At 32.5% G+C, this 14472-nt stretch overlaps 1 protein-coding gene across 2 annotated transcripts in view; it reads right to left on the bottom strand.

The window, feature by feature from the left end:
- Cad96Cb (protocadherin Fat 4-like Cad96Ca) overlaps positions 1 to 14472 on the bottom strand; it is a 100254-nt gene that overhangs the window by 17436 nt on the left and 68346 nt on the right. For both annotated transcript variants that reach the window (XM_075290609.1, XM_075290610.1), the window contains exon 3: positions 3164 to 3465. In XM_075290609.1, the coding sequence (XP_075146724.1) occupies positions 3164 to 3465 (302 nt within the window). The remainder of the gene's footprint in view (positions 1 to 3163; positions 3466 to 14472) is intronic.

Here is a 14472-nt window from a genome sequence, read left to right as displayed (position 1 = left end):
CGACTCAGGGGCCGACCCTGAACAATATTGCCAAAGATACCATATGTCTTTCTCGTCTCCTTCTGGGTGTTGCAAACATATGCACTAACTTATAATACCCTGCTACACAGTGTGGCTCTGGGTATAATTAATTGAGTTTTGCATTCAACATCAATTAAATTTTTAATTGTATCAATTAAAAAACAAGTATGTAATGTTTAAAGTCGGGCAGAGCCGACTATATTATACCCTTCACCACTATGAGTACGATCGGTTTATAAATAAGGGTTTTACGGCCAAATTTGAGCAAATCGGGCGATACATATATATGGGAGCTATATCTAAATCTGAACCGATTTCGATGAAATTGCGCACATACAGTTAGAGGTATATAAGTTTATATTTAGCCAACTATCGGTTGATAAATAAGGGTTTTACGGCCAAATTTGGCAAAATCGGGTGATACATATATATGGGAGCTATATCTAAATCTGAACCGATTTCGATGAAATTTTGCAGACTTGAAGGGCGATGAAAAAGATTACCTTTTGCCAAATTTGGTAACGATCCGTTTGAAAAAAAGCGCAACGTGAACCCATTTGTCGAAATCGGGCGATACATATATATGGGAGTTATATCTAAATTTGATCCGATTTCTTCCAAATTTCATCAAAATCGGTTAATAATTGCGACCGGAATCCTGTGAACAACAAATACATGGACAGACGGACGGACGGACACCAAGCGCTAGATCGATCGGTATATATTTTGTGGTAGGCACATTTTTTTTGTCGATCAAACTTATTATACCCTGACCACTATGTGGTCAGGTATATGGTTTAGGGTATAAAAATATGCGAAATATGAAAGAGAAATTTTAATGCAATTGTACAAAAGAGCATTTATGATTTATCAGGCTATACATATGTATTCGAAACATAGGACAATTTTAGTAATATTTATAATGTGGCGTCAGTGGCGATTTTACAAGGATAATGGTTGGATCTCGCCAAGATATGTGGTCAAGTGTGGGTTGTGATATATTATTCGGTCAAGTCGGGCGACTTGGAGCCTTATCACAGAATTTTGTGTAAAGTGTGGGAATTTTGGCCATATTTGTATAAACGAATATATGGAGGCTTTATCTAAATCTGAACCAAATTAGATCAAACTTGACACGCTTAAATATCATATTAAATATACTCTCTGTGGAAACTATCCAGTCAATTGGAGGAAAATCCCATTGAAAATGGGTCTAAAATATAAAACAGTCTACCATATTTCCCCAACTCTGGCGTACATATATATGGAAGCTATATATAATCTGAACCGATTTTGACTAAATTTGACATTCATAGTTAGAATAATAATTCTGCAATCTCTGCAAAATTTCACGTAAATGGGAGTATAACTTTGGCCCCCGTGGTCATATGAGTGTAAATCGGACGAAATATATATATGAGAGCTATATCTAAATCTGAACCTATTTCAACCAAATTTGGCACACTTACCGATACTATTAAACGTACTCCATGAGTAAATTTTGAAGTAAATCACGGCAAAACTCTGGCTTTTGAGGCCATATAAGCCCAAATCGGACGAAAGATATATATGGGAGCTATATCTAAATCTGAACCTATTTTAACCAAATTCGGCACATATAACGACACCATCAAAGGTACCTCTCGTGCAACATTTGAAGCAAGTCAGGGCAAAACTCTGGCTTTTGAGGCCATATAAGTGCAAATCGGATGAAAGAGATATAAATGGGAGCTATATCTAAATCTGAACCGATTTCAATCAAATTTACCAAGCATTGGTAGAATGTCAATTCTACTCTCTACTACTTTCTACTTTGGCCTCTGTTGCCATATGAGTCTAAATCGGACGAAAGATATATATGGGAGCTATATCTAAATCTGAACCGATTTGGCTGATATTTTGCAAGTTTTTCGAGACTCATAAAATATTCGGATGTACGGAGTTCGAAGTACATCGGTTGATAAACTGACCCGATATTGTCCAAAATCAATAGCGTTTGTCTTTGTTCCAAAAAACGACCATATGCCAAATTTGAGGACGATCGGACTTAAACTGCGACCTATACTTTGCGCACAAAAATACATGAACAGACAGACGGACATCGCTAAGTCGACTCAGAATTTTATTCTAAGACGATCGGTATACTAAACGATGGGTTTCAGACTTTTCCTTCTTGGCGTTAAATATAAATGCACAAACTTATTATACCCTGTACCACAGTAGTGGTGAAGGGTATAATTAATTGAAATTTGCTAATGAAATCAATTAATTTTTTAATCAAGTATTTTTTAATTTCCAATTAAAACTTTGATTGGTACTATAATTTTCGTGATTGAAGACATTTCACTTAAAAAATTAATTGGATCAATTAATTTCCTGTTCGAATCAGAAAAAATTTTTTTGTGTGCATCTCTCTACTAAATCTCTCGTCTACGGTTCACTTCTTTCTTACTTATTCCCAATACTTTATCCCATTTTTGCTCCGAGTGTATATTTCCTGGTAGGTGCTAACATTTCATATCTCATAATGAAAGCCACCTATGGCACAGGGCCTAATCTACGTTGGTGAAATTCAAACAGAATGCGTGCTTCACGATGTCAGTGTGTAAGTGATGGCGGAGAATTTGTTTAGCCTCAAAACCCAAAAATTACCGGAAGCAAGGAGAGACTAATTTATGGTGTTGCCTGTAAACCATCAACGACGTCGGTGAATAAGTGCCTAACATTATTTCTCTAGCGGAATAACAACATACTCCTAACCTAATATTTTCCCAAGGAAAAATTGTTAAAGTGTCTGGAAGTGTGAAGGGTAGGTGTGTGGTTTCAAATGTTGCAACTCCCATAGCATTTAAGACCATTTTCTGGTTCTTTTTATTTTTAGGTATTATTTTCTGTTTTTGTATTATTTGTAAATAAAGTTAAAATTAAATAAAGGCGTGTTTCATTCAACTCCAAATTTAATTCCATATAACTGGCTGGAATAGTTACGACTTTTGAAATGGGTTTTAATAAAAGTTTGAAGTATACAATTGGGCAATGTGGAGCAGTATGTTACACAAAACTTTACCTGACTTGCGGTTATTTGTTTTTTTTTTTGTTAAAATAACACCTTATGGTATTAGGCAATGGTCAATGAACTTACCGGATCTGTGGAATGGCGTCGTATACAAATCACATTAACATATATGGAAGAGGGTCCATTCTTTCCTTCTTTATCCAATTCTACAGCTAAAGCCAATTCTTTGGTGCCTGGCACTATCTCCACAGGAGCATCTTTTTCTCTTAAACTTAAATTGATATCACCATCTTCCAGATCTGGATTACCATTTATTCGTAATTTTCCAATTATACTGCCAATGTCCAGATCTTCACTGGCCAGAAAACTTTCTGCGGATCCACCACCTTCTAGGTAGCATCGAGAATCCAGTATAGCACTTTCAATAGCTGCAATGAAAGTAAACGAATACAAAATTTTTATTGAAATAGAGCAAAGTTAAAGTGTTTATAGGAACAATAACAAGTTTGTGGGAAATAAGTCCATCACCCACAAAGTTGTTGCTTTGTGAAGTCCCCCAATATATTAATTTACAATACGGGCGACACAACTACAAAAATATTCTTTACATTGAACTTCCTCTTTTCAGGCAATCTATTTGAAAATTGGACAACTCTTATTAGTGGACATGTACTATATGCATGACAAGTCATTATTTCCAAGCATATAGTAATACTGGAAGATGAAGCAACATGAAAAAGCAAGAAAAATATTTTAATATTTTAGTTCTTTTCTTTAACATAAGTTGTAACAAATCCTATCTTTGTAATTTTTTTGCTTATGTGTTTGTGTATATTTCATAATCAACAAGTATATACGGCTTACTTGGGTTGCTGTAACACTTGCCGATGGCAAGGTATCTTAAAACTTCTTAACACCGTCTTCTCAATTGAAAGTTAGTCCATACGGGGTATACATTAAACAAAAAAAGACCGATTAAATACGTTTATAATTCAGTTTGACAAAATTTTCTATAAAAATAAAATTTTGACAAAATTTTCTATAGAAATAAAATCTTGACAAAATTTTGTATAGAAATAAAATCTTGACAAAATTTTGTTAGTAATAAAATTTTGACAAAATTTTGTATAGTAATAAAATTTTGACAACATTTTCTATAGAAATAAAATTTTGACAAAATTTTGTATAGTAATAAAATTTTGACAAAATTTTGTATAGTAATAAAATTTTGATAAAATTTTCTATAGAAATAAAATTTTGACAACATTTTCTATAGAAATAAAATCTTGACAATATTTTCTATAGAAATAAAATTTTGACAAAATTTTCTATAGAAATAAAATGTTGACAAAATTTTCTATAGAAATAAAATCTTGACAAAATTTTCTATAGAAATAAAATTTTGACAAAATTTTCTATGGAAATAAAATTTTGACAAAATTTTGTATAGTAATAAATTTTTGACAAAATTTTCTATAGTAATAAAATTTTGACAAAATTTTGTATAGTAATAAAATTTTGACAAAATTTTCCATAGAAACAAAATTTTGACAAAATTTTGTATAGTAATAAAATTTTGACAATATTTTGTATAGTAATAAAATTTTGACAAAATTTTCCATAGAAATAAAATTTTGACAATATTTTCTATAGTAATAAAATTTTGACAAAATTTCTATGGAAATAAAATTTTGACAAAATTTTCTATAGAAATAAAATGTTGACAAAATTTTCTATAGAAATAAAATCTTGACAAAATTTTCTATAGAAATAACATTTTGACAAAATTTTCTATAGGAATAAAATTTTGACAAAATTTTCTGTAGAAATAAAATTTTGACATTTTCTATAGAAATAAATTTTTGACAAAATTTTCTATAGAAACAAAATTTTGACAAAATTTTCTATAGTAAAAAAATTTTGACAAAATTTTCTATGGAAATAAAATTTTGACAAAATTTTGTATAGTAATAAAATTTTGACAAAATTTTGTATAGTAATAAAATTTTGACAAAATTTTCTATAGAAATAAAATTTTGACAAAATTTTGTATAGTAATAAAATTTTGACAACATTTTCTATAGTAATAAAATTTTGACAAAATTTTCTATGGAAAGAAAATTTTGACAAAATTTTCTATGGAAATAAAATTTTGACAAAATGTTCTATAGAAATAAAATTTTGACAAGATTTTCTATAGTAATAAATTTTTGACAAAATTTTCTATAGTAAAAAAATTTTGACAAAATTTTGTATAGTAATAAAATTTTGACAACATTTTCCATAGAAATAAAATTTTGACAAAATGTTCTATAGAAATAAAATTTTGACAAAATTTTCTATGGAAAGAAAATTTTGACAAAATTTTGTATAATAATAAAATTTTGACAAAATGTTCTATAGAAATAAAATTTTGACAAAATGTTCTATAGAAATAAAATTTTGACAAAATTTTCTATGGAAATAAAATTTTGACAAAATTTTGTAAGTAATAAAATTTTGACAGAATTTTCTATAGAAATAAAATTTTGACAAAATTTTCTATAGAAATAAAATTTTGACAAAATTTTGTATAGTAATAAAATTTTGACAAAATTTTGTATAGTAATAAAATTTTTACAAAATTTTCTATAGAAATAAAATTTTGACAAAATTTTGTATAGTAATAAAATTTTGACAAAATTTTCTATAGAAATAAAATCTTGACAAAATTTTGTATATTAATAAAATTTTGACAAAATTTTCTTAGAAATAAAATTTTGACAAAATTTTCTATAGAAATCTTGACAAAATTTTCTATAGAAATAACATTTTGACAAAATTTTCTATAGAAATAAAATCTTGACAAAATTTTCTATAGTAATAAAATTTTGACAAAATTTTCTATGGAAATAAAATTTTGACAAAATTTTGTATAGTAATAAAATTTTGACAAAATTTTCTATAGAAATAAAATTTTGACAAAATTTTCTATAGAAATAAAATTTTGACAAAATTTTCTATAGAAACAAAATTTTGACAAAATTTTCTATAGAAATAAAATTTTGACAATATTTTCTATAGTAATAAAATTTTGACAAAATTTTCTATGGAAATAAAATTTTGACAAAATTTTGTATAATAATAAAATTTTGACAAAATTTTCTATAGAAATAAAATTTTGACAAAATTTTCTGTAGTAATAAAATTTTAACAAAATTTTCTGTAGTAATAAAATTTTGGTAAATTATTTTTAGGGATCGGCTATATATAACTATAGACCGATACGGACCAATTTTGGCATGGTTGTTAGCGGCCATATACTAGCGCAATGTACCCAATTTCGCCACGTACCAAATTTCAACCGGATCGGATGAAATTTGCTCCTCCAAGAGCTCCGGAGGTCAAATCTGGCGATCGGTTTATATGGAGGCTATATATAATTAAGACCGGTATGGACCAATTTTGTATGGTTGTAAGAGACCATATACAAACACCATGTACCAAATTTCAACCGGATCGGGTGAATTTGGCTTCTCTTAGAGGCTCCGTAAGCCAAATCTGGGGATCGGTTTATATGGGGACTATATATAATTATGGACCGATATGGACCAATTCCTGCATGGTTGTTAGAGACCATATACTAACACCACGTACCAAATTTCAATGGGATTGGATGAAATTTGCTTCTCTTAGAGGCTCCGCAAGCCAAATCGGGGATCGGTTTATATGGGGCTATATATAATTATAGACCGATGTTGACCAATTTTTGCATGGTTATGAAAGACCATATACTAACACCACGTACCAAATTTCAACAGAATCGGGTGAATTTTGCTTATCCATGAGATTCCGTAGGTCAAATCTTAGAGTCTCCTTAAGCCAAATCGGGGGATCGGTTTATATGGGGGCTATATATAATTATGGACCGATGTGGACCAATTTTTGCATGGTTATTAAAGACCATATACTAACACCATGTACCAAATTTCAACCGGATCGGGTGACTTTTGCTTTTCCAAGGGGCTCCGGTGGTCAAATCTGGTGATCGGTTTATATGGGGTCTACATATAATTATGGATCGATATGGACCAATTCCTGCATGGTTGTTAGAAACCTTTTACTAACACAACGTACCAAATTTCAACCGAATCGGGTGAATTTTGCTCATCCATGAGGCTCCGTAGGTCAAATCTGGGGATCGGTTTATATGGGGGCTATATATAATTATGGACCGATGTGGACCAATTTTTGCATGGTTATTAGAGACCGACGTATCAGGCTCACTTAGACTATTCAGTCCATTGTGATACCACATTGGTGAACTTCTCTCTTATCACTGAGTGCTGCCCGATTCCATGCTCAATGACAAGAGACCTCCTTTTTACAGCCGAGTCCGAACGGCGTTCCACATTGCAGTGAAACCACTTAGAGAAGCTTTGAAACCCTCAGAAATGTCACCAGCATTACTGAGGTGGGATAATCCACCGCTGAAAAACTTTTTTGTGTTCGATCGAAGCAGGAATCGAACCACGACCTTGTGTATGCAAGCCGGGCATGCTAACCATTGCACCACGGTGGCTCCCTATCATATACTAACACCACGTACCAAATTTCAACCGGATCGGATGAAATTTGCTTCTTCACAATCCAAATCTGGGGATCGGTTTGTATGGGGGCTATATATAATTATGGACCGATATTGACCAATTTTCGCATGGTTGTTAGATATCATATACAAACACCATGTACCAACTTTCTACCGGATGAATTTTGCTCCTCCAAGAGGCTCTGCAAGCCAAATCTGAGCGGTTTTAAATGGGGGGCTATACGAAAAAGTGGTCCGATATGGCCCATTTGCAATACCATCCGACCTACATATTTAAATAACAACTACTTGTGCCAAGTTTCAAGTCGATAGCTTGTTTCGTTCGGAAGTTAGCGACATTTCAACAGACGGACGGACATGCTTAGATCGATTCAGAATTAGAGGTGTGCACGTGATTAATATTTTACTCACGCTCACGCACACTCACGATGGAGAAATCTTATTCACGTACACTCACGCACGATATTTTTTGGTAGGACTCACGCTCACGGGAAGAAAATTTGTACTTACGCATACTCACGCACGAAAATTATTTAAATGTCATGGCTCACGAAAAATATTGTAACTCACGAGAAACCTCGTGACACACGAATTGTTTTATGAGTAATTTACCTATATAACCTGACTGAAAATATGACTATGATTAAAATCGAGAGCGTTATAAAACGTTTAACACTTAGGATTTCACTAACATAAAATTATGAATTGAACTCGTAAGCATTTTGTGTTCGTAAGCGGGATTATTTTCGTGGGCGTGTTTTTCCGAAATTCGTTACTCACGCACACTCACGAAGATATTATTTTCGTGACTCACGCTCATTCACACTCACGCCGTTACCATCAGCGTGACCCACGACAATTTTTCGTGAGTCACGACAATTTCGTGTCACGTGCACACCTCTACTCCGAATTTCACCGCGACCCTGAATATATACTTTATGGGGTGTTAGATCGATATTTCGATGTGTTACAAACGGAATGACAAAGTTAATATACCCTCAATCCTATGGTGGAGGGTATATATAAGGTCATATTTCCATATTTGAACTGTATTTATTCTCAAAAATAAATCTACGTTTACCAAATAGCACAATGAATGAAATTAAAACTGACGATGAGATTTATACAAAGTTTTTTTTTGCTAATGATAAATATATGCATACCACTTTGGTATGCCGGATTTATGCAATGCTGCCACTCACTCTCATTCATTTTTTCCCCAAAATTGATTTTTTCCATATGGACTAAACTAATAAAACTGATGAATCATTTGTTGAAAAAAATCACACAGAGTATTCTGTTAATATCTAGTAGTACCATTAACACGATATTTGTATGTGATAAAGGAGTCTATAAATTTCAATGAAAAATGGTGTCACAATTTGAGTGATGGCATTTAAAAATATATATTTTTTATGGTCATTGAGACCATAAAAAATATATTTTATTTGTGCAAGAAAAAATTGTAAAAAAATAAGGATCTACTTATGGGTGCAAAATTGATTCAAATCAAATAGAAAGTAAAAATTTTATAAAAATGTGCAAGGTCTTCAACAAAAAAAGAAATATATTTCCGCCTTGGCAAATTGCCCCTGTTGTTACTTCTTTATTTTTATACAAATAAATTGGCCATATCTATATTGAATGTAAATATTATTCATCACTCTTAGCTTAATAATTGTCAATCCCTCTTATCATGCCAATCAATGAGACCCTATTCCAACTAACGTTAAGCATAGTTGGCTTAAATATAATGCAATGCGAAAAACAAATGCAAGCTTACTAGAGCATATCTAAACCATATAAAAATCAAATTTTGCAAATCACAAATATGTGCTTCACAGTTTTCACAAACTGCAAAAGCATGAATATATTTTATTATGTAGGCAAATTCACCGGGAGATCAAAATAATTATTTATTAAGATATAAAGAGTGGAAGAAATAAATAATAATAATAAATAATAAGAAATAAATAACAAATAAAAAAATATAAACAGAGCTATACACAAAAACGTGTTTTTTTTTAGGAAAATCGCCTTTTGGATTATTTAACTTCTCGTCAAAAAATTCCCATTACTTCTATACATATAACTTTTCTTTAGGGAAATTTCACTTTTGATTATTCCACTTTTTCTAAAACATCGAAGTGCAGTTTTTGTAAATTAAAAATTTGTTATAACTACACGCTCACAAAAAATCGCTTCTGTAACATATACTCCCAAACATATTTTGCTTCAAGCATATACATTTTTGGGTATTGCCCAAACATTTATATGTTTGATCTCTTCCAATATATAATATGTTTGAAAGCATATTGGTCTAAACAATATATGTTTGGGTAGTCTAAGTTCCAAACATTTTGTATTTTTGCATCCAAATTCAATAATGTTGTCTTCCAAAAAACAATATGTTATTATGTGAACATATAATATGTTTGGAAGCATTTTGCACCCAAAAATATTATATGCTTAAAAAAAATTCTCCCAAACAATATTGTGCTCAAAATTTTATTTATTTATTTATATATTTACAATCATAATGAATTATGAAAATAAACAGGTAATATAGGTGCTAACAACATAGGTTTTCGACCTGAATGCTCAAAATTTTGTTTCTGCCTAATTGTATATTCCCCCACATCTTTCTCACTTCCACGAGATTTTTTAGTTCTTAGCACTTTTTTCTGTGATACAAACATTGTAGAAGAAATTATTCAATTTTATGATTTTTTTTTATTTTAATTTTACCTTTTGCCGGACGGGGATTCGAACAGCGGACCACATAGTTTGTAAGGATCAAAGAAGTAGCAGATCAATTGCCCAAGGAAAAATAAAATGTTAATTTTGTAATAACAAGCAACAACCACCAACTTAATTCAATATCGCTCCCTGTTAAATAGCGCTCCAAGCTACTAAACACATATATGTTTATAGGCTATTTCTAAATTAATATATGTTTGCATCCAAGCATATTATATTTACAAACATTTTATGCCCCAAACATAATATGTTCTAACATATTAACATATATGTCCCAAACATGTTATGCTAGTTTATGAACATTATATGCTTGCACTCAAAAATATTGTGTTTAAAAATTTGTATTCCAAACATATAATGTTTATAGCCAAACATATGAAAAACAGTCTTTTTCATCCGTGTAGCTTTTTTCATATCTTTAATTTTAACTTTTTTGTTTCAAATGGGTTAAAACAGCGTAAGAATTAATAAAATTGTTTAAATTTTGTCGAAAAATTGACAATTTCTGGAAATATTAAAGGTCAATCGTTTCAGACAAGTGTTAGAATGCATTTAAAATCATAAAAAATTATTTATTTGGCAAAATATATTTTTTTTAATTCACATCCAAAACACTGAATTCGAATCACATCTTAATTTATTTATATTTATTTATTAAAATCTTTATTATAATTACAAATGTTTAGTTTTCTTAGTTGACCTTTGGAATTTTATAATTAACAGGTTGGCTGATTAGTCCCCGGTCTGACACATAGATGGCGTCGCTGTATTAAATGCATATTATTTTTATATAGTACCAACCTTCAAATGATTCGTGTCAAAATTTGACGTCTGTAAGTCAATTAGTTTGTGAGATAGAGCGTCTTTTGTGAAGCAAATTTTGTTATTGTGAAAAAAATTGAAAAAAAGGAATTTCGTGTTTTGATAAAATACTGTTTTCTGAAGGGAAAAAATACGGTGAAAGCAAAAAATTGGCTTGATAATGAGTTTCCGGACTCTGCCCCAGGGAAATCAACAATAATTGATTGGTATGCAAAATTCAAGCGTGGTGAAATGAGCACGGAGGACGGTGAACGCAGTGGACGCCCGAAAGAGGTGGTTACCGACGAAAACATCAAAAAAATCCACAAAATGATTTTAAATGACGGTAAAATGAAGTTGATCGATATAGCAGCGGCCTTGAAGATATCAAAGGAAAGTGTTGGTCATATCATTCATCAATATTTGGATATGCGGAAGCTCTGTGCAAAATGGGTGCCGCCCGAGCTCACATTTGACCAAAAACAACAACGTGTTGATGATTCTGAGCGGTGTTTGCAGCACCCGAGTTTTTCCGTCGATATGTGACAATGAATGAAACATGGCTCCATCACTACACTCCTGAATCCAATCGACAGTCGGCTGAGTGGACAGCGACCGGTGAACCGTCTCCGAAGCGTGGAAAGACTCAAAAGTCCGCTGGCAAAGTAATGGCCTCTGTTTTTTTTGGGATGCGCATGGAATAATTTTTACCGATTATCTTGAGAAGGGAAAAACCATCAACAGTGACTATTATATGGCGTTATTGGAGCGTTTGAAGGACGAAATCGCGGCAAAACGGCCCCATATGAAGAAGAACAAAGTGTTGTTCCACCAAGACAACGCACCGTGCCACAAGTCATTGAGAACGATGGCAAAAATTCACGAATTGGGCTTCGAATTGCTTCCCCACCCACCGCATTCTCCAGATCTGGCCCCAGCGACTTTTTTTTGTTCTCAGATCTCAAAAAGATGCTCGCAGGGAAAAAATTTAGCTGCAATGAAGAAGTGATCGCCGAGACTGAGGCCTATTTTGAGGCAAAACCGAAGGAGTACTACCAAAATGGTATAAAAAATTGGAAGGTCGTTTTAATCGTTGTATCGCTCTTGAAGGGAACTATGTTGAATAATAGAAACGAATTTTGACAAAAAATGTGTTTTTCTTTGTTAGACCGGGGACTTATCACATTCTAAGATCATGTACCGATGTCCGTCTGGCTGTCTGTCTGTAGTCACGCTGCAGCCTTCAATAATGAATCTATCGTGCTGAACATTTGCACAGACTCGTCTTTCGCCAGCAGGCGGATCAAGCTCGAAGATGAGCTATATAGTAGAGGTGTGCACGTGAGTAATATTTTACTATATTTTTTGAGTAATTTACCATAGCGACATGAGCATTATTAAAATCGAGAGCGTTATTACACTCTTAACATCCCAGGTGTCACTAAAATTGTAAATGAATTTAACTCTTAAGCGTTTTATGTTGGTGAGCATAAATCTTTACTCACGCACACTCACGAAGATAATATTTTCGTGACTCACGTTCAAGCACGACATTTTGGTTTGTTAATCACGTTAACGCACACTCATGTCATTGCCATGAGCGTGACTCACGACTAACGCGTGAGTCAGGACAATTTCGTGTCACATGCACACCTCTACTATATAAGTCTAGGTTTTGATAAAGCCCCCATATTAACCGTCCTCCCAATTTAGCGTCTCGGGCATCTAGACACCGCAATTTTTAGCCGATTTGCATGAAAAACGTTGAAATACTGTAGATCCACAAATATGTGTGACAAATATGGTTTGTATCGGTCTATATTTTGGTAGAGTCCCCATATAGACCGATCTCCCGACTTGACTTTTTGGGCTCCAGAAACCGCAATTTCTATCCGATTTTAATGAAATTAGAAATCGAGAGTTACTATAGATCCATAATTAGTTATGCTGAATATGATGTATTTCGGTCCATGTTTTGGAACATGGCAGAAAATTTTGTTTGGCTAAGGCCAACTTGACTTTAATAATTCAGAAAAATTTCTCAAAATTAATGAAATCGTCATTAAATTTGATGACTTTTTCTAATATTAGGACATGTTTTTCAAACCTTTATTTTAAAGATGTGTTTACTTGAAACATAATATAATTTCTACTTGAAGTCGAGTCTGAATTTGAAAATTTAAGTTGTCGTTAACACGTTTTTTTTAAAGACTTTGATAGCATATGAAGAAAAAAACTAAAACGTTGAATAAATTAAAATTTGCTTCTTAAAATCAAGTACGCAAAATTTAATTTTAGCAGAGAATTGTGTCTTAAATTTATCCCTACTTCAATTCAAATCAATTTAAATGTTCAGATGTAACAGCACGCAGAGAAGGAATATGATCACCTCAAACATGTTTCAAGAGCAAAATGTTATTTTTCTATGGTGACCATGTAACATGTTTGTCACTAAAATGTTATTTTCTTGTCAAATATAACCTGCTGGCCGAAATCAGATACATGATTTTTGAGAAATTAAAATGGTTGCGAAAACCATGTTAGATGGTTTTTTGCTCTTAAAACATGTTTTCCCCGGTCTAACAAAGAAAAACGCATTTTTTTGTCAAAATTCGTTTTTATTATTCAACATAGTTCCCTTCAAGAGCGATACAACGATTATAACGACCTTCCAATTTTTTGATCACCTCTTCATTGCAGCCAAATTTTTTCCCTGCGAGCATCCTTTTGATGTCTGAGAACAAGAAAAAGTCACTGGGGGCCAGATCTGGAGAATACGGTGTGTGGGGAAGCAATTCGAAGCTCAATTCATGAATTTTTGCCATCGTTCTCAATGACTTGTTGAAGAAAAAGTCACTGGGGGCCAGATCTGGAGAATACGGTGTGTGGGGAAGCAATTCGAAGCCCAATTCATGAATTTTTGCCATCGTTCTCAATGACTTGTTGGACGGTGCGTTATCTTGGTGGAACAACACTTTTTTCTTCTTCATATGGGACCGTTTTGCCGCGATTTCGACCTTCAAACGCTCCAATAACGCCATATAATAGTCACTGTTGATGGTTTTTCCCTTCTCAAGATAATCGATAAAAATTATTCCATGGGCATCCCAAATTGACTTACAGACACGAATCATTTGAAGGTTGGTACTATATGAAAATAATATGCATTTAATACTAGCGACGCCATCTATGTGTCAGACCGGGGACTTATCAGCCAACCTGTTATAGTCGAGAGATCTGCCGCATTCTATGACCGTTTACAAGTTAACTGGCTATATACTTCTCG

This window comes from Haematobia irritans, chromosome 1 (genome assembly GCF_050003625.1).
Source record: "Haematobia irritans isolate KBUSLIRL chromosome 1, ASM5000362v1, whole genome shotgun sequence".
NCBI classification, from domain to species: Eukaryota; Metazoa; Arthropoda; class Insecta; order Diptera; family Muscidae; genus Haematobia; species Haematobia irritans.
Note: the sequence above shows the minus strand (reverse complement) of the source record. Positions and strands in the feature narration are given on the sequence as shown.